Source organism: Cyphomyrmex costatus, unplaced genomic scaffold, assembly GCF_001594065.2.
Source record: "Cyphomyrmex costatus isolate MS0001 unplaced genomic scaffold, Ccosl1.0 scaffold974, whole genome shotgun sequence".
In the NCBI taxonomy this organism is placed as follows: Eukaryota; Metazoa; Arthropoda; class Insecta; order Hymenoptera; family Formicidae; genus Cyphomyrmex; species Cyphomyrmex costatus.
In genome coordinates this window covers 128,166-152,252 of record NW_017280566.1, presented here as the reverse complement: position 1 = coordinate 152,252, position 24,087 = coordinate 128,166, and the positions used below count along the sequence as shown (strand labels likewise).

General features: G+C 36.4%; 2 protein-coding genes across 2 annotated transcripts; both read right to left on the bottom strand.

Annotated features, from left to right (window-relative positions):
• Positions 1-17,095: 17,095 nt before the first annotated feature.
• LOC108782241 (uncharacterized) lies at positions 17,096-18,649 on the bottom strand. The gene has a single exon (XM_018550460.1). The coding sequence runs from the start codon at positions 18,647-18,649 to the stop codon at positions 17,096-17,098; it is 1,554 nt and encodes a 517-aa protein (XP_018405962.1).
• A 979-nt stretch (positions 18,650-19,628) lies between these two features.
• LOC108782240 (uncharacterized) lies at positions 19,629-20,645 on the bottom strand. The gene has a single exon (XM_018550459.1). The coding sequence runs from the start codon at positions 20,643-20,645 to the stop codon at positions 19,629-19,631; it is 1,017 nt and encodes a 338-aa protein (XP_018405961.1).
• Between the last annotated feature and the right edge of the window lie 3,442 nt (positions 20,646-24,087).

Genomic DNA, 24,087 nt, shown 5'->3' with positions numbered 1-24,087 from the left:
GTGGTCGAAAACAACTACAAGGTACGCAATTTTATTCTAAGCGTTCCAATTTATATATGGAGAGACATATTTCGTAATCCTTTCAGTTCAAATTTCAAAATGCTACTCAGTCAATTAATGCCAACTAACAATAACATACATTAACATTATGATTTCATTCTCAACAATATAAATGTTAGGGCTGGACACATTCCACTTGTATTTGAATTACAACTAGAATTTTATATTTTATAACGGTACACATAAAAGTATTTTGAATTTTGTACTTCAAATATTGAGATTGAGAACATTTATAATTTCATATATTTTAATAGTTTTAGTCCAGTCCTGAATAAAATATACTTTATAAGTTACATTGTTGAGTGTAAAGCTATTAATACTGATGTTATTTCAAGGTTGGCAAGTATCGCGTTTACATTGAGCATGTAGGTTGTTAATTGACTTGGCGTTGTTAGCCGTTACAATTTTCTTCTTTTAACAATGTTACATTTCTTTATGAATATAACGTTATAATGCAATAACGCAGTTACATTGACTATGGTGGGAGAGAAACAGATGTAATGGAAATTAGAAAGAGGGAGAAGGTTCAAGAATAATGAAATAAGATTTTGGAAGTAATTCTATATTGCTAGGCATAGAGATTACTTTTTAGCATATTTCAAACATTTTTCTTATAATACATAGAAGATTCATATAATCCAAAATTTTACATAATTTTAAAGGTACTCTGTATGTACATTTCATAAGTAGATGCTTTGTCATGTAATCGAAAAAAGAATTGTTTGAATAATATTAATAAAAGTTAATAATCACAATACGTTATAGTATATTAAATATACTATTAATATTATATATAATAGTGTAATATGTTATTATTATATTATATTACATTATACAATATATATTGTGGCGTCGAGTGGCTCACCGCTCGGTGCGATTGACTCGCGATCTGTAGATCCGAGTTCAATCCCACGTGCGCCCAAACGCAATTTTTCGCGTTTAATGAGCCAAAAAATGGCTCCACCTGGTGATCAAAAGATCTATGATCATCAGCGCCGTTCGGATTCGGCGTTAAACTGTAGGTCCTATACATCAGTATACATCAGTATACATATCAGTTATATAGATATTTGTCTTTAATATCTGACTGAGGTAGGATTCTGTGGATCAATCACCCACAAATCCGAAAAACAATCTGATTCGAGAAATGAATATAGGCCTCGGACAAAGGAGGAAGAGGCCTATAGACATCCTATGCTCCACATAAGGAGATAAAAGGAGTCATTATTATTATATAATATATATTACATTATACAAATAATTATAGTAATATGTTATTTATATATAAAAATTTATTTTAATTACATTTTTCAGTATAAGAGATATTTGGCGAAATAGATTTCAAAACTTATACATAATTCCTGATATCATATTTAATCTCACATCTTTGGGAAAAAAACAGCGAGAATATTTAAATATCAGTCATTCAAACATAGAAAAGGTATATATATTTATTAATATTCATAAAATTACACTTTCCTTACTATTAAATCATTATTATTGCATAGATGGTACAGCAAAGGACAAATGAATTAAGTACAATGTCCACCAATGGTGACATATCTCGTAAGTTTGTCGATATTTTATAATTCTTTTGCTCTTAGTATCTAGAATGATATAATATATAATACTTTTAAAATTACTTCAAGAATATAATATTTTGAAAATTATAATTTAAAAAGACTAATATACTGTTCGGGAGACAATTCTTTGATAAATTTGATATTCACATATGTTGTCAAGGTCATGACATTGAGTAATCTCCAACAAAATTTTATCCGTCGTTCATTATTTGTTAAAAAGTTATTAAAAAAATATTTGAAAAATGATACCTTTTTTTTACCAAATATACATAACATAGAAATTTTCCGATTCAAAATATATTTTACGACTTTCTACACAAACAAATTCCGTTCTATTTTTCCTTCTGCTAAGAGATGTATGACTTTTCACTCGAAAAGTCTTGCTTTGCACTCGTTGAAAATGTCAAGATCATTGGAGAATTCTTCTCCCATCGGCATATATAACGGTTTATAACAAGCAGTAAATTTAATCAAATAGAACAAATAAAAATGCAACGTTAATAAAGCGCAAATATATAATAGTAAAAATTTTTTCTTCTTTTAATGAATGATGGATAATGGCGCCGATGATTGGTTTAGATTTGAACACATTTCTTAAGTCCTTCTCAGCAAATAATTAGAAAAAACGTGAAAATTCATCTTTCCCTTCATCAGAATTAAGACATTAAACAGCTCGATATAAGCATATATTACAATTTCACGAGCTACTAAAATAAGCAATTAGGGCAGTATTCGAAGAGCGCGTTATATCAGTTCTATTTGTGTCATCTATTCTTATTCTCTATGTCTAATAAACGATGAAAATAAAATGACGGAAATTTATTATAAGGAAATTTATTATAAGCATCAATAGTGTCTCTTCGAATGCACTCTAGAGCTGTTATTTCAGCGGCTGCAATTTCGTAATTTGAATTTTAACAATATAAGTGTTAAACACTCAAACGACTATCTTTATTAGCAGTTCGTCGGTATTTAGTACTACCGACTACCAATTCATTGTAGAATTAGCATTATCTTTGCTTTTTATTAACTGTGTTGTATTCTCATTTACTTTGATCAAATTTATAAATTTATATTAACATTTAAATTAATATTAACATTAATTACATTAACATTTAGCATTTAAAAGATCACTAAAAGATTTACAATTTTAAGATTAAACATTTAAAGTATAATAAAATATACATAAAGTTGATTATTTATATATACGTAAGTAATGAACTAATACACATATTGTTTTCTGTACATAACATAGATAAACGGTTCGTGGACATTTTAATGCATTCATTTCGTGATGAAAAATTCACACAAAAGGAAATTATGGACAATATAGTTACAATTATAGCAGCGGTATGTTATGACATCTTTTAATATATTAACCATTTACAAATGGATAATAAATTATATTTTCAATTACATAGGCTGCGGACACCACCGCTACTACGTTAAATTTTGTGATCATTATGTTGGCAAATTTCTCAGAAGTACAAGTATGTATATATTAATATTAATTATACAAGTTTTTTATAATAACCTCAATTTAACTCAATTTACTTACGTCAATATCTAAAAAAAAGTAATATTTGTAAAAATTATATCTGTTACGTCCAAGTCTCAGGATTCTTTATTTAGAGGAAAGTATCTGGGGTAACAAGGAGGTTTCGGAAGAACGTAACTGACGCCGCTCTGTCTCTCGATCGTGTCAATTGCGGAGCGTCACGAGAGACAATCGAACTCGAACCACTGATATGTATATATGGATAGCGAACGCCCTATACCAGCAATGCTAAATTTTTGTGCGGAATAGAAGGGCCGCCATGTTGACTCAGGTGTGTCATTTGAGAAGTGGGGGGAGTGGGGAATGAAGGATAGCGGTTCCGCGGGAGCTTTGAAATCAGTATAAACATAACATTATCGCTTGGTGGCGAATAACGTTGATGATTGCATAAAATGATAATGCAATAAAATGTAAATGTTTGTAAATATCCCGGTAAACGAAAAAGAATTAAAAAGAATTGAAATTTGTAATTCTTTCAATATCATTTTTGAACACCTAAGAAGAATATTGAAATGCATTAAAAGTAATTGAAAACGAAAAGTAGGAATTGAATGAATTGACAAGAATTCAGAATGTTGAAATGTATTCATTTAATTAATGCCATTCCATAACCTATTTATTTACATTTATGCATGTTATGTACTTTGTAAGAATAAATATTGGTTAAACTTATCGCATAACCTTAATAACGTAATTTATTAGCAAATTTCCCTTACCGATGAAGAGTTCTTTGCACCTTTGAGTTCGATGCAGTCTTCTCTGCCTTTTTCCCACAGAAATAGCACTTCATATTGCATTCCAATTTACAAAAACGATCACCAAATCTATAACGGCATACCGAACAGAAAACAGCCTTTTTAGTATTAACCGCGCGACATATGTAAACATTACGAATGCACCCGACAGATACCGACAATTCCCGAAAATGACACAGTCGAGTCAACATGGCGGCTCTAAGTCGGCACACGAATTGCAGCCCATTCGCTATCCATATTATACATATCCAGTGTTGTGCAAGGTACTCTATTTTCAATACCTAGGTACAGGTACAGGTACTCTAGAAAAAATGTACCGAGGTACAGGTACAGGTACTAAAAAAATAATATACCTAGGTACAGGTACAGGTATTTTTAATGTACCTTAAATGTATTTTATAGATACTTTTACTTTTAACATGAAAGCTCAGGATAAATTGCACTTTGATGACAAAATGCAATTTTGACAGCTTGTTTGTTAAATATAATCTATGTATTTCATGTATCTGCATGTAATTTAATTATTAAGTTATTATATATATATTTTATGTATACATACATAAATATTCTCTATACAAGTTTAATTTATAAAACTATTTTAGTTTTATCAGAATAATTCATTGCATATACATATTGGCATATGATACATGAATGTAACAGGATACACATTTACTTATTATAAAAATGTAACACTTTAGTACCCTGCTATTATTAAAATGTTACTTATTAACACAGTATCTGAATGTGTAAATAAATTTATTAGAATGATAACATTAAAAAAATCATAAACGTTTAGACTTTTATTCTAGTTTAGAACATTCTAATAAGTTTACACACTCAGATCTTGTGTGATAAGTTTTCAGTTAAGCAGTGTGGATTTGAAAAATTACTAAAGTGTACCTGAAATATAGGTACCGGTATACAAGAAATGATACCTAGGTATAGGTATAGGTACCAGAAAAAAAAAGTACTCGGTACAGTTCCTAGGTACGCAAACTTGTACCTAGTTACAGTACCTAGGTACTGCACAACACTGTACATATCAGTGAGTCGAACACGCTTGAAGGGCCCAGAATTAGGTCAGTGTACATACCACATCTGGCACACTAAAGCGGGGAGCACAGACTTTTGCATAACGCATAAACCATATACATAAAGAATTTGATTGGTCCATTGACTCATGCATAAGAAAAGGGACCAATGAAATTCCTTATGCACATGCTTTATGCGTTATGCAAAAGTCTGTGCTCCCCGCTTATAACTCTATTCGAGCCGCGCGTCCATTGGTCCCTTTAATTTAGGCCAAGAAACTCAATCCTTATAGCCTGGGATATGGACCGAGTGCGACCCTGAGGCAACGGTTGGGAATGCGGGGGAAGGTTTAAATTAAATCAGACACCTTAATATAGATTAAATATTAAGATTTATTATTTATTTTTAAAATCTTGAGTAACATTATAATTGATTGAATTACAGGTTCTTGTATTATTCTTTGGAATACATTAGTTATAATTATACAGGGTGTCATTAATCGAGCGAATCACCTATCAGGAGCAGGTAGAGTAGACCGAACTGAGTCAAAAAGTCTTATACCATTTTTCAGTTGACGTAATATTTAACGAGATATTAGACCTTAAATATAACAGAATAAGCGCGTTAGTCCCGCCTACTACTGCCAAGCGTAGTAAAAAGAAATCCATTATTTTTCCAATAGATTTCATGTAAAAATAATGGATTTCTTTTTACTATACCTAATATATGTATATATTCTTATCTTGAACACGTGTGTGTGTGCATGTATGTTATACTTGCGTAAATAAATGAAAGATCAATTACTGGAAGGAGCAGGGTGAGGGGTAAGGGGCTACGCAGAATAAAAGGAACAGAGAACAGAGAATAAGAATTTCAACCTATCAGAAATCATATACTGTGGAATAAACAGTGTGTATTCCATAGTACATGATTTCTGATAGGTTGAAATTCTTATTCTCTGTTCTCTGTTCCCTGTTCCTTTTATTCTGCGCAGCCCTAAGGGTGAAAGGTTTTAAGCGAGGGAGCGGAGTAAGAATGATCAGGTCCCCGGCCTTGGGCAGTGAGAGGGAGTATGAGGGCAGTGCAGCGGTTCGGGTGCTCAGTCCCCGTGGAGCAATGAGGAGTTGTCCCGTCTGCGGTGATATGTTCCACTAATAATAAATTTAAAAAAACAACAAATGATGATATTAAAATACGGTATTAAAAACAAGCAACAATAAAAGATGACAATATATATCAAATTATTCCATAAATTTAAAAAAAGAGAAACGTTTCGACTTTTACATAAGTAATTTGTAATTTGTAATTACATTTTTATTTGTTTATAAGTTTTACATAAGTCCTTTTCAATCTTATTAATATAATATATATACATTAATATAAATTGTAACATTAAACCGAAAAAATATGGTAAATCAGTCAAATTATTGTCCATCAAGTCAGAAGTAAAAAGTAAGAAAATTGTTTCGCAAGCCGACTCAAGAAATTTATCTGCATCGTAATTCTAAATAAAACATTGATGTTTATTAAGAAATAAATTGAACAATTTAAATCAAAACTGAAAATATATATTAAAATTACGGCAATTAGATGCTATGTGCTATTTTCTTCTTTCAAATGAAACAACGAACCAAGAAATGATCTGCACTTAACGACGGTTGTCTCAAAAATAAAAGAAATTAAACCAAGGTTTTTAAAGTGTCAACTAATATATACTATTATGAAGGTAATGACCCTAACAAATGATTGTATGCTTTGTCTAATTTTTCTATGTCTTTTTGTGCATTAATACTATTTTTTTGTTCTTTAATAAATAGCATTTCAGAAATTAATCTCTTGTTATAATGAGATTCAATATCCATAATCCATATATTATTCCAATCAAAAGAATGACCAAATTGATTGCAATGTTCAGTTAAGGAGTTGCTGGAGCAGTGGAGCTACGGCTAAACTTGATCGAGGTCTGTACCATGGTGGAAATATATAAGGTGAAACAATGTGCATAATGGCGGCTGCTTAAAATTTTAACCAATCAAATTTGCCCGATGAGGTAACGCGCTAATTTTAAATGTTATAAGTTACTTGGAAATAAAAACACAGTATTTATATTAAAAACTATTCATATTTATTAATGTAACGTTAAAAATTGCAATTTTAAAATAGTAAATAATAATTAAGAAATAATGTAATATAAAGAAAATATATTTTAGTAGTTATGCACCCCCAAAAATGGACTTTGGTGGCTCGGGATAAGAGACCTGTAGTGTCTCTCACAACAGTTTTTGAACATGGCCGGAGACACTACCGCGTCTCCTGATAAACAAATATATATAACTTAAATAAATGAATAAAATACAAATCTAGAGTAACAACAATGTTACAAATATGTTTCAATTTTTTTTTCTTATTTTTTTTACTATTAGTCATTGTCAGTGTTGTGCAGTACCTAGGTACAAGTACCTAGGTACTGTAACTAGGTACAAGTTTGCGTACCTAGAAACTGTACCGAGTACTTTTTTTTCTGGTACCTATACCTATACCTAGGTATCATTTCTTGTGTACCGGTACCTATATTTCAGGTACACTTTAGTAATTTTTCAAATCCACAACTGCTTAACTGAAAACTTATCACACAAGATCTGAGTGTGTAAACTTATTAGAATGTTCTAAACTAGAATAAAAGTCTAAACGTTTATGATTTTTTTAATGTTATCATTCTAATAAATTTATTTACACATTCAGATACTGTGTTAATAAGTAACATTTTAATAATAGCAGGGTACTAAAATGTTACATTTTTATAATAAGTAAATATGTATCCTGTTACATTCATGTATCATATGCCAATATGTATATGTCAATGAATTATTCTGATAAAACTAAAATAGTTTTATAAATTAAACTTGTATAGAGAATATTTATGTATGTATACATAAAATATATATATAATAACTTAATAATTAAATTACATGCAGATACATGAAATACATAGATTATATTTAACAAACAAGCTGTCAAAATTGCATTTTGTCATCAAAGTGCAATTTATCCTGAGCTTTCATGTTAAAAGTAAAAGTATCTATAAAATACATTTAAGGTACATTAAAAATACCTGTACCTGTACCTAGGTATATTATTTTTTTAGTACCTGTACCTGTACCTCGGTACATTTTTTCTAGAGTACCTGTACGTGTACCTAGGTATTGAAAATAAGAGTACCTTGCACAACACTGGTCATTGTTACCATTTTATTTTTTTGTTTTAATCTGATGTACATACATACGTTCTTGTTAGTACTAAACTTGCAACAACCTCTCTCGGAAATGTATATTTTATCTTCTTTCACACTATTTCGGTTAACTTATCAAAAATTTTATCTTCGACACTGACCTAGTTTCCACCGAAACCCTCAATTCGGTTCCACTACGGTATAGATCAAACTTGGTGTACTGTTTCCATTGGAAGTAGAATTGAAGTGAATTCCCTGCTCAAAAGAATGGATAGAACGGTATTAGATATTATAGAAAATTCGACAACTTTATATCATAATTAATACAGTTGTATAAGGTTATATCAGAAGCACTGGCGTGACTTGATAACATTTCTATCATAACTAATAAAGTTGTATCTGCTTTACTCCTAATATGAATATCATGATTCAAGATTGACCAGTTTATATATTGATAAATATAAATTTTATTATACGTTCTATCCATTTGAATAAAGAATTAACAGAATTTTACCTAAAATATAATCAATACGTTTTAATAGCGAATATTATGAAAACATTCAAATCTCATCCAATATGATATTTATGACAAACGATAATCAATATGATTTTATCAGATAAAACTGATTTAATCAATGGAATTGAATCAAGTTTTCCTTATTCATTAATAAATTATGGTTCATCGCGATTCTGAGGCTTTAATCCTATCATGTTGAAACCTGATTTCAGGATACAGGCTACTTCAGTAGACGCCATGAAAAACATTATTTAACGTTTATCATTTTTTAACGGAGAAACCTGATTGAATAATATTATTCGTGATAGAGGGTATGTCCGAATCGATACAATTGAATCAAGTTTTCCTTATTCATTAATAAATTATGGTTCATCGCGATTCTGAGGCTTTAATCCTATCATGTTGAAACCTGATTTCAGGATAGAGATTATTTTAAAGAACAACGTGAAAGCACTGTTCATCATCTATCTTCTTCTATCTAATAAATCTGATTGAATGAACTTATTCGTGAAACGAGTAATGATCGAATCGATACAATTAAATCAAGTTTTCCTAATGAATTGGTAAATCACAGTTCATCGCGATTCTGAGATTTCAATCCTATCATGTTGAAACCTGATTTCAAGATAGAGATTTTTTTAAAGAACAATGTGAAAAACACTGTTCATCACCTATCTTCTTCTAACTAATAAACCTGATTGAATGATATTATTCGTCAAATGAGAAATGATCGAATCGATACAATTGAATCAAGTTTTTCTTACTAATTGATAAATTGTTCATTATTGATTATTGTTCATTACGATTCTGTAACTCCAACAAATCACATAATGTTGGAACATGATTTCAGGATACAGGCTACTTTAAAAGACGACATGAAAAACGCTGTTCACCGTCTATCATTTTTTATCTAAAAGATTATTAATTTACTTTGCGTTGGAAAAACGAGTTAGAACATTATAGGGTATTTACATAATTAAATCCGGATTTTCTAATTCAACATGATAGAAATCGTCGGACAATTAATATTCAACCAGATAGAATGCTAGTTTGTTGAGGAAATGGGTACGAACGCGATAGAATACTAACATGAATGAAATAGGATTTTTGGATTCAACATGATAGAAGTCATCAGACGATCTGTATTCAATGAGATGCAATGATAGTTTATTGAGAAAACGATTTAGAACGCGATAGGATATTTACATAAATGAATCCTGGTTTTCTGATTTAACATGATAACAGTCGTCGGACAATTACTATTTAATGAGATGCAGTATTATAGGGTTGGAAAAACTAGTTAGAACATTATAGGATATTTACATTAATAAATCCGGATTTTCTTATTCAACATGATAGAAATCATCCGACAATTAATATTCATTCAAATATAATGCTAGTTTATTGAGGAAATTGGCTCTGCGACAAGACGGTGGCTTGCTAATACGAACTACTACGAGGCCTCGGTTCGAGTCCCGCGTTCGACATTTTTTCTCGGCCTATCTCTTACAATACTAACACGAATAAAACAGGATTTTCGGATTCAACATGATAGAAGTCATCAGACGATCAGTAAGTATTCAATGAGATGCAATGATAGTTTATCGAGAAAACGATTTAGGACGCGATAGGATATTTGCATAAATGAATCTAGATTTCATGATTTAACATGATATAACAATCGTCGGACAATCAGTATTCAATGAGATACAATATTATAGGCTCGGAAAAACGAGTTAGAACATTATAGGATATTTATATAAGTAAATCCGAATTTTTTTATTGAACATGATAGAAATAGTCGGACAATTAATATTCAACCAGATACAATACTTGTTTATTGAGGAAATGGGTTCGAACGCGATAGAATATTAACATGAATGAAACAGGATTTTCGTATTAAACATGATAACAATCATCGGAGAATCAGTATTCAATGAGATATAGTATTATAAAACCGAGTTAAAACACTATAGGATTTCCTTATTTATTATGATAGGCGTAGTCGTATGAAAAATTCTGTATATCCGATTTGTACGATCACAGATACGAAAAATTTGAACCAAATCTCCTATTTAATATGATAAGTACTGATATAAATAAATAACTTTTTATTAATATACATCTGGATAGGAAGGATTAAGTAAATATTTTATTAAAACAGATGGTTTTAAAATCTCGACATTGAAATATATATTAATACTTAAACAACGTGAATTGCGGTATTCAACCTGACATGAAATGTATAACTGGAATTTAGGATCTATTCACATTAACCACGAATATCTCTTTTATCATATATTGTGATAAAGGTTCTGTATCTGGATTTCACGATGATGGATACAGAAAACAGGAACCCTATTCAACTTGATACAAAATTTTCCAATCAGATTCTATCTGTTTTCTTGAGCAGGGTTAATATTAAAGTTTCATTGTATGACCAAATATCACGCTTATTATCCATTTTTGAACGGCTTATACTCTTAACCTCTTAACAAATAATGGAAAGGTTGGCGATATTTACTTTTAATCTATTTCAGTCGTCTCCACAGACTAAAATTTAATGTCAATTCGCTGCCACTCTGGTAGAAGTTGTGGATCGAAGTGGAAGTGAAATGAGCAGAGTCAAAAGTATTTCCATCGAGTTAAATTTGGTTCTAAGCCGCATTAGGTGCGAATTAATACTACGGTGGAAACTAGACCACTGAAATCATTGCCATGAAATGCAATGAATTCGGTATTCATCATTTCTGCAACTCTGAATCTTCCCATGCAACATATCATGCGCCGACCCTGAATTTTGTATCACCGGGCATATTTGATTGGTTCACCGTTTCCCACTACTTTTATGCTACTGCTCATCCATCAGATTGCTTCACCTTATATATTTCCACCATGGTCTGTACCATGAAGTAAGAGAAGAGGAGATCGAATTTCATGCACGGAAAGTGGCCCTTATTCGTGTACCGAATTGAGAGGGAATCCGTTCAAAGGAAGAACCTGCGAATTAGGACGCCATTTGCAATATCAACCTTACCTGACTTTATGCCTCATGTCGAAGCAATCATCTGACCGCTGAACATGATCTTTTAGATCTTTTGTGTACAATCCTCGTATCCAACACGACATTTCTGCAACTATAAGTTTATATCACGAAGATACGAACTATCTTATGGTACTTTTCCACTGATCGCGTCACGCGCCGCGTCGTCGAAGGAGAGAAAGAGAGGTATTGTGTATATCTGTATATGTATCACAGATGTCTATACTATACTAGATCGCTACACAGCCGAAAGAGCTGAGGCCGGCCGGATCTCCGGTTTCGGCCATGATGGGAACAACAAGATGGCGAGGTACGTGTGTAGTAGTGTGTATATGAGTATCCTGCGTGTGTGTTAGTGCGTATGTGTGACATCAGCCGGCAGCCACACGTGACGCGTGTGTTCCCGGTGTCATTCTTCTTTGGAACAAAGTCTCCTCCGATGGCATTGATCCAAATTTGTAATATATCTGGACGCGTAAATGGTAATCTGAAAAATTAACAATGCTTAATTGAAACATAACCTTCTCATATCACGAACCTCGAATATTTTTATATTTATTACACATAAATACTTTCTACTTACCTAAAGAAATGAATACCTTGTTTTCGTGTATTTTTGCATTTAGAAATGCAACAATTTTTCGGCATTTTTACTTTCTTTTACTAATATATGTAGAAAAATCGACACACGTGTGGTCATCGGAGGAGACTTTAAAGAAGAATGATTTAATCTGTAGTGCCCATTTTGTACATATAGATTTTTTGGAAAGACCAGGCGCAAGTGATGTGCATTTAAAAAATTTGACTGTGCCGTCGGTATTTCTGGAAGCTCCTACTTCTGACACGTGTGACTGCCGGCTGATGTCACACATACGCACTAACACACACGCAAGATACTCATATACGCACTACTACACACGCACCGTCGCCATCTTTTTGTTCCCATCATGGCCGAAACCGGAGATCCGGCCGGCCTCAGTCCTTTCGACTGTTTTTGACGAAGTTAGCGATCTAGTATAGTATAGACATCTGTGATATGTATAAACTTCTCTCTATCTCTCTTTCGATATTGCAAATGGCGTCCTAATTCGCAGGTTCTTCCTTTGAGCGGATTTCCTCTCAATTCGGTACACGAATGAGGGCCACTTTTCTGTATTCGCGCCCATAGTGATCGGTCTCCTCTCCTCTTACTTCATAGTCTGTACAACAGACACAGATGTCTGTACTATACTAGATCGCTAACACAGTCGAAAGGACTGAGGCCGGCCGGATTTCCGTTTTCGGCCATGATGGGAACAACAAAATGGCGAGGTACGTGTGTAGTAGTGCGTATATGAGTATCCTGCGTGTGTGTTAGTGCGTATGTGTGACATCAGCCGGCACCCGGCAGCCACACGTGTCAGAAGTAGGAGCTTCCAGAAATACCGACGGCACAGCCAAATTCTTTAAACGCACATCACTTGCGCCTGGTCTTTCCAAAAAATCTATATGTACAAAATGAGCACTACAGATTAAATCATTCTTCTTTGGAACAAAGTCTCCTCCGATGGCCACACGTGTGTCGATTTTCCTATATATATTAGTAAAAGAAAGTAAAAATGCCGAAAAATTGTTGCATTTCTAAATGCAAAAATACACGAAAACAAGGTTTTTATTTCTTTAGGTAAGTAGAAAGTATTTATGTGTAATAAATATAAAAATATTCGAGGTTCATGATATGAGAAGGTTATGTTTTAATTAAGCATTCAATGCCATCGGAGGAAACTTTGTTCCAAAGAAGAATGACACCGGGAACACACGTGTCACGAGTGGCTGCCTGCTGATGTCAGACATACGCACTAACACACGCAGGATACTCATACACGCACTACTACACACGTACCTCGCCATCTTGTTGTTCCCATCATGGCCGAAACCAAAAATCCGGCCGGCCTCAGTTCTCTCGACTGTTTTTGACGAAGTTAGCGATCTAGTATAGTATAGACATCTGTGACAACAGATTTGTGATCGTTCACTTACGCCCTCTGCCTGCCGTCGCCAGGCCCGTGGCCGCGTGCTGTTTAATCTATCATATGCAATCATATGGTAGCTCCTACTCATTCCGTATTCAGTACGTGTTTTTATTGATAAAAACGCGTTTTTATCTCTGAAATTCTATAGTATGCGTGAAGTATACTATAGCATTTAGCGTTAAAGTTGACGATTATGGAGGTTAGGAAATCTGTCACAGCTGTTTTGTATAATTACCGTGTTCTTAATTAAGTTTTAATTAAAACATCGTCTCTTACCGTCTCTCCTTCCTTCGTCTCTCACTCTCTCTTTCTCTTTCTTTCTTACACTCACTTCGTCGTCCGCGATGAAGCGATGATGCTTTGACGATATGTTTAATTGTTTAACGCGCGATTGCGTACGAGAAAGCGATTTCCCGAATTGCTGTCGATAACTGTGTGCAGCTGTGTCGAAAGTTTCGTGGCGCTACTTGTCGCACACGTGACGTTACTTTCCGCACTGCAGACCAGAGGCGCCAACTTTTGCGGGGAGTGTGTGGAGTACTTCACACGCCAGAATTTTTCATGTGTGGAATTCCACATATGAACTATTTTTTGAAAATTACTAGTGTTGAGTAAAAATAGAAAAATTTTTTTGGAACTTTGTAACATCTCTCGGAGACATTATCACGATTCTTCAAAAAGATAAATCAGTGAGAGACTTATTATATTATTAGTTTCAGAATACACAAAACTAATTAAAATATTATTAACAATACAGGTGACGACGTGTACTGCAGAACGTTCTTTCTCTGCCTTGAGAAGATTGAAAACGTATTTACGTTCTGCAACTTCGTTTGAATTCAATAGCTATAGGTATTGCACGTGCACTCCGATATTGCTGAGACTTTAGATATTGAAGCATTTATGGATGAATTCAACGTTTCAAAGCTCAACGTTTGCTCTAAAAATGTCTAAATGATTCACGAACTTAAATATATTTCTAAGAATAATATATTGATATATGTTATTTAATGTGTGCATACACACGTACATACACATTATCATACATAAAATATTTGAATATTGCACACAGACATGTATTAGTGATACATGCAATGCTATAACTATATTCAATTATATTCTAAGTATATTGTGTGTATGTACATACATATATAAATGTATAATTATAACATTGCATGTACCAATACATGTCTATCTGCAATATTGAAATATTTTATGTATATTTTTATGTATATACACACATATATATGCAAACATAAAGCATATAAAGTGTAATATTCACTAATATGCATCTTTACATGCAATATTGGAATTAAATTTTATGTATATACATATACATAATGGAATGCCATTTACTTTCTATAGCGAGTTGATTCTCAACTTCGCCTGCCTCTTTTTCAAAAGTATTTTTTTCAAACTCGTCGACTAATAATTATCGATGTTTGTTATGTTTTCTCAGCATACATGGCGCATTCACAGCTGCTAATATCTCTTATACTTGAGCATAATCAATTTCAAACGTTATGATTGCAGTTGTCATAGCCATATTGCCCAAGCTTTGACATCTCTAGGTTGTAACAAAAAATTGTCTTCATAATTGCATATTTGGCATTTGAAGAAGAACTATGGCAATATCAGGATTGTGATCAGTATCATTTGATTAAATATCTCTGATATTTATTGTATATACCAATACCGGCAAAAATAGACGCTTCTGGCATTTATAGTAAACCATTATATACATGTATATGGCAATACAAACAAGTAATATCACAATAAATGCTTATGACGTTTATTCTGCCATTACAGTCAGAATAAGCGCTTTCGACAATTATTTTAATCAGTATCGTCTGATTAGACGTCTCTGATATTTATATACCAGTACCGTCAAAAGAGACGCTTCTGGCATTCATAAGTTATGAATCATAACAAACTACTGCGTACATGTATATGACAATACAAACCAGTACTGTCAAACAGACGCTTCTGGTGCTCATTTTGCTATTACAATTAGAACAAATGTGCTTTCTATTTTTACTTTAATCAGTATCGTCTCATTAGACGTCTCTGATATTTATTTTACTAGTTCCGTCAAAATAGATGCTTCTGGCATTTATAAGAAACTACTTTTATACATGCAAATGGTACTACAAACCAGTACCGTTAAAATAGACGCTTCTGACACTATAGGCTATGAAGACGGAGCATATGATAGATATTAATTTCTAAAAATTACCGAATGTATACGTGCATCCGTCTACTACTGTCAAGTATAATTAATATACTGCAACTGACAGCTCGGCGAGCGGAAAGCAATAAGTGCAACTAACCTGGTAGCTTGGCAAACGCACCATGATGCACATCAAATAAACCACATTCGGCTCGATTCCGATCAGTTGATCGCAACGGCAGTCTCGACGCAACGTCGACGATTCATAGCATCGCAGCTCGACAGCATGCAACATGCTCGGCGCGCCGACGTGGCAACAGAGTCGAGACCGCTCATGCGCCGCGGACGAGCATGCAGAGCTTTATTCTAATAAAGTTTTCACTATCAATAACAGTACGGATCAAAATAAAAAAATTTTCATTAAAGTTTAAGATTGGCCGAACATTTTTGTTTTTTATTCGTACTGATTGGATAATTAGTTTGTGAGAAGAAAAATCGTAAATCTAGTCATTTTTCAAGCTCTGACATTTTCTATTTCAAAAACTATTGATTTTATAAAAAAAAGTCTAAGAGACAAAAAATGTTCACTTTGATCCAATTTAGCGTACAGAATTTTTTCGGAATGTAACAAAGAGTGCCTCTCAACAAGCGACACAGATGACATTGTGTGACAGAGTGTATCAGTACTTACATCCTTGCTGTTTACTAATAAAGATGAGATGATCACTGTTTTACTATGTTGCTTGTTGGAGGGCACCCTTTGTTACGTCCTGATCTAAAATGATATTGGTTGTAGAGAACGATATTACGGCCGTGTATTGATGTATACTGTCAGTACTGAGGATCTGTAATTTATTACATCTATTTTCCAATATATTGGCAATATATATCAATAGACAATCATAGTAGGTACCTTTCCCTACTACTAATGCCACATTTTAGACCTACTTCACTTTTTTATATTACATTTAATAAAAAGAGAAATTTTTCCTGTTGAAATATGTAAAAATATTAGTAATATATATGTACTTAGTAGTAGTAGTAGTAGTAGTAAATATATGCAGGTGGGCTAACCAGCCTACTACCGCGACCTAGATCCATAGGGATCCATTGTCGCTCCCTGCTTGTTCCGTAGGTTATTCAGTCAGACCCAGCCTCGTATCATTCACCAGGCTCATTAGACTGCCGACCTTCGCATTTTCAAGATCCATGGGTGTCATAAACATATGTCCCCAGGATTTGTATCTTTTACAGGCGAGTGCAGGACAACAGCACAGTAAGTGCAGGTTGTCCTCGCCTTTTTCTCCACATAGCCGGCACTCTTTCTGCTCCGCTAGTCCTAGATTGAATAGATGTGCTCTGAGGGGCATATGTCCTGTCAAGAGGCCTATGCCTCTCCTCAGTTTTTCTTTTCCCATCGCCAGCAGTTCTTTGGTTCTTGCTGGTTTTGGAAGTTTCATGAGTTGTTTGGCTCGTCTGCAGCCCTCTATCCCTTTCCAGGAGTTCAAGTGCTCCCGTTCAAGCCACTCTTTAATAGTTTTTGTTTCTGCTGAAAATGGGACCCCGACGATCCGTTCAGCCGGGACCTTTTCGGTGCCCAGCTTTGTCAGCTCGTCCTCTCTCTCATTTCCAGGTATACCCTGATGTCCAGGGACCCATGCTAGGGTTACCTTGTTTGTTACCCCTAGTGTTGTGAGTGCTTGCATACAGTCCCATACTACAGATGATTCAGTGGAGGTACTTGCAAGTGCCTCAATAGCTGCTCTGCTATCCGTGCAAATATGTATCTGTTTTCTACTTCTCTTCTTTAGCAGGAGTTCCGCACATTTTTGGATAGCCAGCACTTCAGCCTGAAACACTGTGGCCAGCTCACCTATTGGTATGCTTACCTCTTGGTTAATATTGGGCCCAAATATACCTGCCCCATATCTACCGTTTGCTCCCGATCCATCCGTGAACCAAGTGTCTACATCTGGATTGGCTTTGTAGTCATGCTTGCTCCAGTCCTCCCTAGTCGGTATTTGAACTTTGAAAGTCTTCACCAACTGGTGTTTTCTGGGGATCCTGTCTTGTTTTAGATTGAAAGGGTGTTTATCAGAAAGTCCCAGTCTTGTATGTCCAGTCCTGGTTTCCTTCCACTCACCCTGACATCTTAGTCTGTATGCTGTTTGCCTGGCTGTGTATTTGATCATCTGGTTTAGGGGCGGAGTACTGAGTGCTACTTGTAGCGCCTCAGTTGGTGTAGTTCTCATGGCCCCTGTTGCAGCCCTCAGGTATTCTCCCTGTAGGCTTTTGAGCAGGTTCCTTGCCTCCACCTTTTCCGCCCTTGACCACCAGACCACTGCTGCATACGTGAGTCTTGGTAACAATACCATCTTGTATACCCATAAGGCTGTCCTGAGGATTAGTCCCCAGTTCTTTCCCATGGCCCTTCTGCAAGCCCACATAGAGGCGTAGAATTTCTTCCTCTTTTCCTCGAGGTATGGTTTCCAGCTCAATTTGGGATCTAGTAGGACCCCTAAATATTTTACTGAATTTACATAAACTATTTCTTCGCCCCAGAGCCTTAATGTCTCAATGGGATCCGGTTTATATTTTCTGGTGAAAATCATGGCCAAGGTCTTAGTGGGGTTTACCATCAGTCCCCTTGTCCTACACCAGTTTTGAACAATTACCAAGGCTTCGTCCATCCGTTCCTTGAGTGTCGAGAAGAAATTACCTCTTGTGATAATGGCCACGTCGTCCGCGTATCCGTAGATTTCGAAGCCTGAATCCTTCAGTTTTGTGAGGAGTTCATCCACCACCAGGCACCACAGCAAGGGTGAGAGCCCCCCCCCTGCGGGCAGCCCGCCGCCGGTCTCCCCTCAACTAAGCTGTTGCCATGATTGATGGTCAGTCTTCTGCCCTTCAGCATGCTTTGTGTCCAGTCGATCAGCGATTCTGGAATGTTAAATCTGTTCATGGCGTCTTTAATCGACGTATTTGAGGTGCTATCAAAAGCCCCCTCAATGTCAATAAAGACACCTATTGCATATCCTTTTGCAGCCATCTGTACTTCAACCCCGCTCATAAGATGATGCAGGGCAGTATCCGTAGATCTGCCCTCCCTATAGGCGTACTGGGATGGGTTCAGCGGCTTTGCAATAAGGTAGAAGTTTTTCAGATACCTATCAATGAGCCTCTCCAACATCTTTAAAATGAAGGATGTGAGGCTGATAGGTCTGTAATCCTTGGCCATCACATGGCCATTTTTACCTGGTTTTGGTATAAATACCACTCTGGTATCGCTCCAGGCTTTCGGAACGTGTCTCAGTGCTATGCTAGCCCTGAGCACTTTCGTCAGGGGGCCTACTAGGGCCTTTCTACCCTCCCTGAGTAGAACAGGGTAGATGCCGTCTGGTCCTGGAGTCTTATATGGTCCGAAGGTCTTGATAGCCCATTCAACTCCCTCAGGAGTCACCACCTTAGCTGCCAGTGTCCATTCTCTTGGTTTATGTTTTTCCCCGGGTTTCTTGATTTCCTGTTGAGGTTCACAGTGTCTTTCCTGGAACCCTGGGAAGTGTGTAGACATGAGCTGTTTTAAACTTCCCTCTACTGTCTCGGTATAATCTCCGTTTGGGAGTTTAAGACATCCCAATCGTAGGGTATTGTCTTTGCTGAGGATTCTGTTTAGTCTGGATGCTTCTGAAGCGCTCTCAATGCTTTTACAGAAATCCCTCCAGCTTTTTTTTTGGCAATGATTATTGCTTTGCTATAGCCGCGTTGGGCGTTTCTATACGCTTCCCAATCGGCTGTTGAGTTTTTCCTCCTTGCTTTATTGAAGAGTCTTCTTACTTCCAACCTGTGCTTTGAAAGCTCCTTGCTCCACCAGGGAGTTTTGGTTGTAGAGTATTTCGGTCTCTCCAGGCAATTTCCTTCATAGGCTTCTTTTATCGCGTCACTTACAAACTGCGCCGCGTATTCAAGATTTTCTTCTGAGTGAAATTTGTTCGGGGCTTTCTTCAGGATGGCCTCCAGGTCCATCCTATAGCCTTCCCAGTTTGTAGTTCTTGGGTTTCGACCCCATTCTTTATTCACCATATATCTGAGATTGTAGCGAACCTGCCTGTGGTCAGAGCCCGAGGGCTCTCCAGAGACTCTCCAGTCCCGCACCAGGTCCGCCACTCCCCCAGTACTAATGGTGATGTCTAATACTTCTTGTCTTCTACAGTCCATGAAGGTGGGTACCGTTCCTCTATTTAGGATCATCAGACTGACGTCCATAATGAATTTGTGGAGGCTCTCTCCCCTCGGGTTTATGTTCGTGCTCCCCCACCCTATATGGTGGGAGTTTGCATCACAGCCCAATAGGAGTTCAAGCCCCCTCTCCTTCGCGTAGGACACCAGTTCCCTTACGTTTTTAGGTGGTGGTTCTTCTTGGGAGTCATAGGTCATGTAAGCTGACTCTATGAGTAGATCCAAATACTTGTCCTCGTCGTAGTCCACCCTTGTCCGTATAACAGTGGTGTCTCCGTCGCTGAGCTGTGACATAAAAATAGCATTTAGTTTCTTAGTTACAATACAGGTCCTAATTTTGTTCTGAGTGTCTGCTTTATAGATAGTACCACAGCCACTCAGACCCATTATAGTGTTATTCAGGAGCCAAGGCTCCTGAATTATTGCTATTGCTGTCTGCATCACAGCCATGCTCCTGGTTAAAATCCTTTGCTGTGATGCAAGTTAATTTGGACTATTGGTACCGCGAGTCCCGCCATTTCTAAGCTGACCCGCTCGCACCGGCAGTCACTCCCTCCTTGCGTTCTTTGTCAAGCAACCTTACGGTTGCCCGACCCAGCCCGCAGAAGGGTTTAAAACCACAGGTCTTTAGGACCTCCAGCGAGCGATCGCCGATCAGAGCAGCGAAGTGGGCGCTTTTCGCGTCCCTACTTGCGCTCCCCCTCACGACGATCCACTCCCTGGCGCGCAGACCCGTGTGTTGTCTGTCGAGAAGCTTTATAGTTTCCTCGACAGCCAAATCCGACTCCTCCACCCGATGGCGCTTAGGTAGCTCCCCGGCCGGTAGCACATGCAGAGCAGTGCTTTCCGATCTTAATCACGGTGGAAAGGCTTTTCAGCCAATCCACCGTCTGCTGGTTGGCGCAGTTAAAAATAACTGCGCCATCCCTCTCCCAGGTGCCAGTGAAGGTGGGCGCTAGCCCATCCTCGGGAAGTTCGAGGATGTGCCCCCTGACAAGTCGCCTGATCTCCTCCACCTCACTGGCATCCAGTTTTTTCTCAGGATAGCCTTCTGGAACGAAGGCAATCCTGATCATGCCCTTAATCGCCTGGGCATACGATCCTTGGTCAGTGACCTTGGGTCTCTTGCCCGGGCGATTCTCCGTCGGACTGGGCGTTTGGTGCACCGATCTGGCACGCTTCTGCATTCCCACCGTCGCACCACTCTCCCCGCCCGGCGGAGTAGGGGTATTTGTAGGAGAAGGAGAGATGGCTTTCTCAGCCCTCGCCTTCTCCTTATTGTGGCGGCGCCTTGCAGCCCCGCTATAGCGAATGCGGGTTTTAGGTAGACCCGCACTTGCTGCTTTGTTCTCCTCCGGTTGTTCGCTTCCTAGGGAAGCCACCCCCTGGAGGACTTTGTTAAAGTTTGTTTTAATATTATCGGTCTCCATTTTGATCCCACGAGTACCGCGGTCGCGCGATCTCACCCGGGCAAAGCCGCGAATGCCCGGGGCTTGGCTCCGTACTCCTGGAGTTCGCCCGGTATCCAGGAGGCACCGTTTGCGACGCAGCTCCCCCTGCGCCATGCAGCTCCAGGCACGGCAGCTCACACCCTAGCTTGGGGGGGTTCCTCTTTGTTGGCCGCCCACGTGCCCCCCCCCCCCCTGAGCGAGAGGACCCCGTTTGCGACCATAAGCCCCACCACCCCGGCACGGGAGCCCGCAGCCCTCGAGAACGCCAGGCGTACCCGGATGTGGTCAAATGTTCCCCCCGTCGGTTTTTCTACCTCGAGGCCCCGAACCTACTTTTGCAGGTCAAATGTGGGCCTCGTGTCATTCACCGCGAGGAGTGCGGACCACGAGCACCCCAGGCGTCCCGCGACTACTTCAAGGTGGGAACCCTTTCGGGAGGAATATTATATGTACTTATATATATAGTATTATAATAGAATATTGTATTCATGTAGATATTCCCTGTGTTTATTTATACGCAATTACAATTAAATTTCGTGTGTGTGTGTGTGTGTGTGTGTGCGTGTGTGTGTGCGTATGTGCGCGCGCACATACTCACAATACATATATTACACATGAAATTTTAATATTGCGTACAATAAACGTATCAAATATTTGCATAAATATCTCAGTATAAATAACTTCTATTTCTAACGCGAGTGTATATTCAAACAATATACTCATAAATGCAATATTATAATCAACATGAAAAGTATAAAGGACTAATTTAAAAACAAATAATAAGTAAAAAGTAAATAAGAGTCAAATTTATCTCATTTGAGAAATCAAAGAATTATAATTGTATACAGAAATTTTTGAAAATACATTACAATAAATTACAATAAAATACAAAATGATGTTCAATATCCCCATATCATAGCATTACATATGTTTCGGTCTCTGTATTGGACCCTCTTCAGATAATCGAAGTTAATATAAAATCCATTATTATATAAATTGTATTATAAATATAAATTGATCTTATTTACATTGTCATAACATTGCACCAAGCGAGAGCACATCAGAACTTCCAATTCTGTTAGCAAAACGGTTTATCAGCCGATTGATTGAAATTTTACAGATCTGATTATGCTGAAATGTATTTATAAGTTTGAAAAATCTATTATCTAATTTGCGAACGACAATGAATCCAAATGTTACTCATGCATACGCTATAGTACATGGTTTTGTCTTCATAGTCAAAAATTGTCATAAACCTACAATCGATCAAAATATGTCAATAGGTGTGACATTGTAGTCAAGTTTAAAAAATTTGTAAATAAAATAAAGGAAGGTTAATATAAATGTCAAAATTAATTCCGTTGACCGATTGGAGATTTGTGACAATTTTTGACTATGAAGACAAAACCATGTACATACATACGCCAAACGGCCACGAGTCCGAGAGATTGCCCAGAAAGCTCTGGGGTGCGTTCAGAATAAAAATTTTTCGTCCGAACAAGGGTGTCCACAGGTAATGTGACGTCACACACTTGGACGTTTTCATTCTGAACGAACAGGACGAATCTGTAGCAGTGTTACTAGTGGGGCCGCGTCTCTCTCTCTCTTTCTCTCTCGCTCCCATGCATGCGTTTAGAATGAACCAATGAACGCCCGGACGACAACTTTTTACCTAAAAGCGTTCGATTTGACCGGATGTTTCGTCCAGACGTTTCACCCACACTGTAAAAAAAGTACGTAAAATTACACAAATAGTATGTGTAACAATTACACAATTTATAGTGGAAATATGTAAAATTGTGTAATTTTACAAAAATTAGTTCATTTTACCTCTGATAGTGTAAATTTATCTTTACATTGGATGGAAAATTACAGTTACAATACTGTATTTTATAGTTTTTACATAAATTTTCAAATAATTGTGTAATTTTATTAAAAATTACTACATTTTACCTTTGTTAGTGTAAATGTATCTTTATATTGGATGAAAAATTACAATAACAATAGTACATTTCACAGTTTTTACGTAAACGTACAAATTTTTGTAATATTATATAAGATAATGATAATATCACATATTATACTGTAACATTACATAATATAATAATAATTATTTCAAATAATATTACAAAAATTTGTACATTTACATAAAAACATTGAAATATAGTATTGTTATTGTAATTTTTCAACCAATGTAAAGATACACTTACACTATCAACTGTAAGATGTACTGTTTTTTGTAAAGTCACACATTGTATACATTTCCACTATAAATTATGTAATTTTTTTACGAAGTAACCTAAACTGACTCTCTCTTTCTATTGAGACGGATGGCCTCAGAGCGCGTTTCAGCAGTATAGTTCAGTGGTATTACTACGCCAAGTTCCGAAGAACGACTCGGCCGCGACGGACGCGTTTCGTGCTTTCTATTTTACATTTTT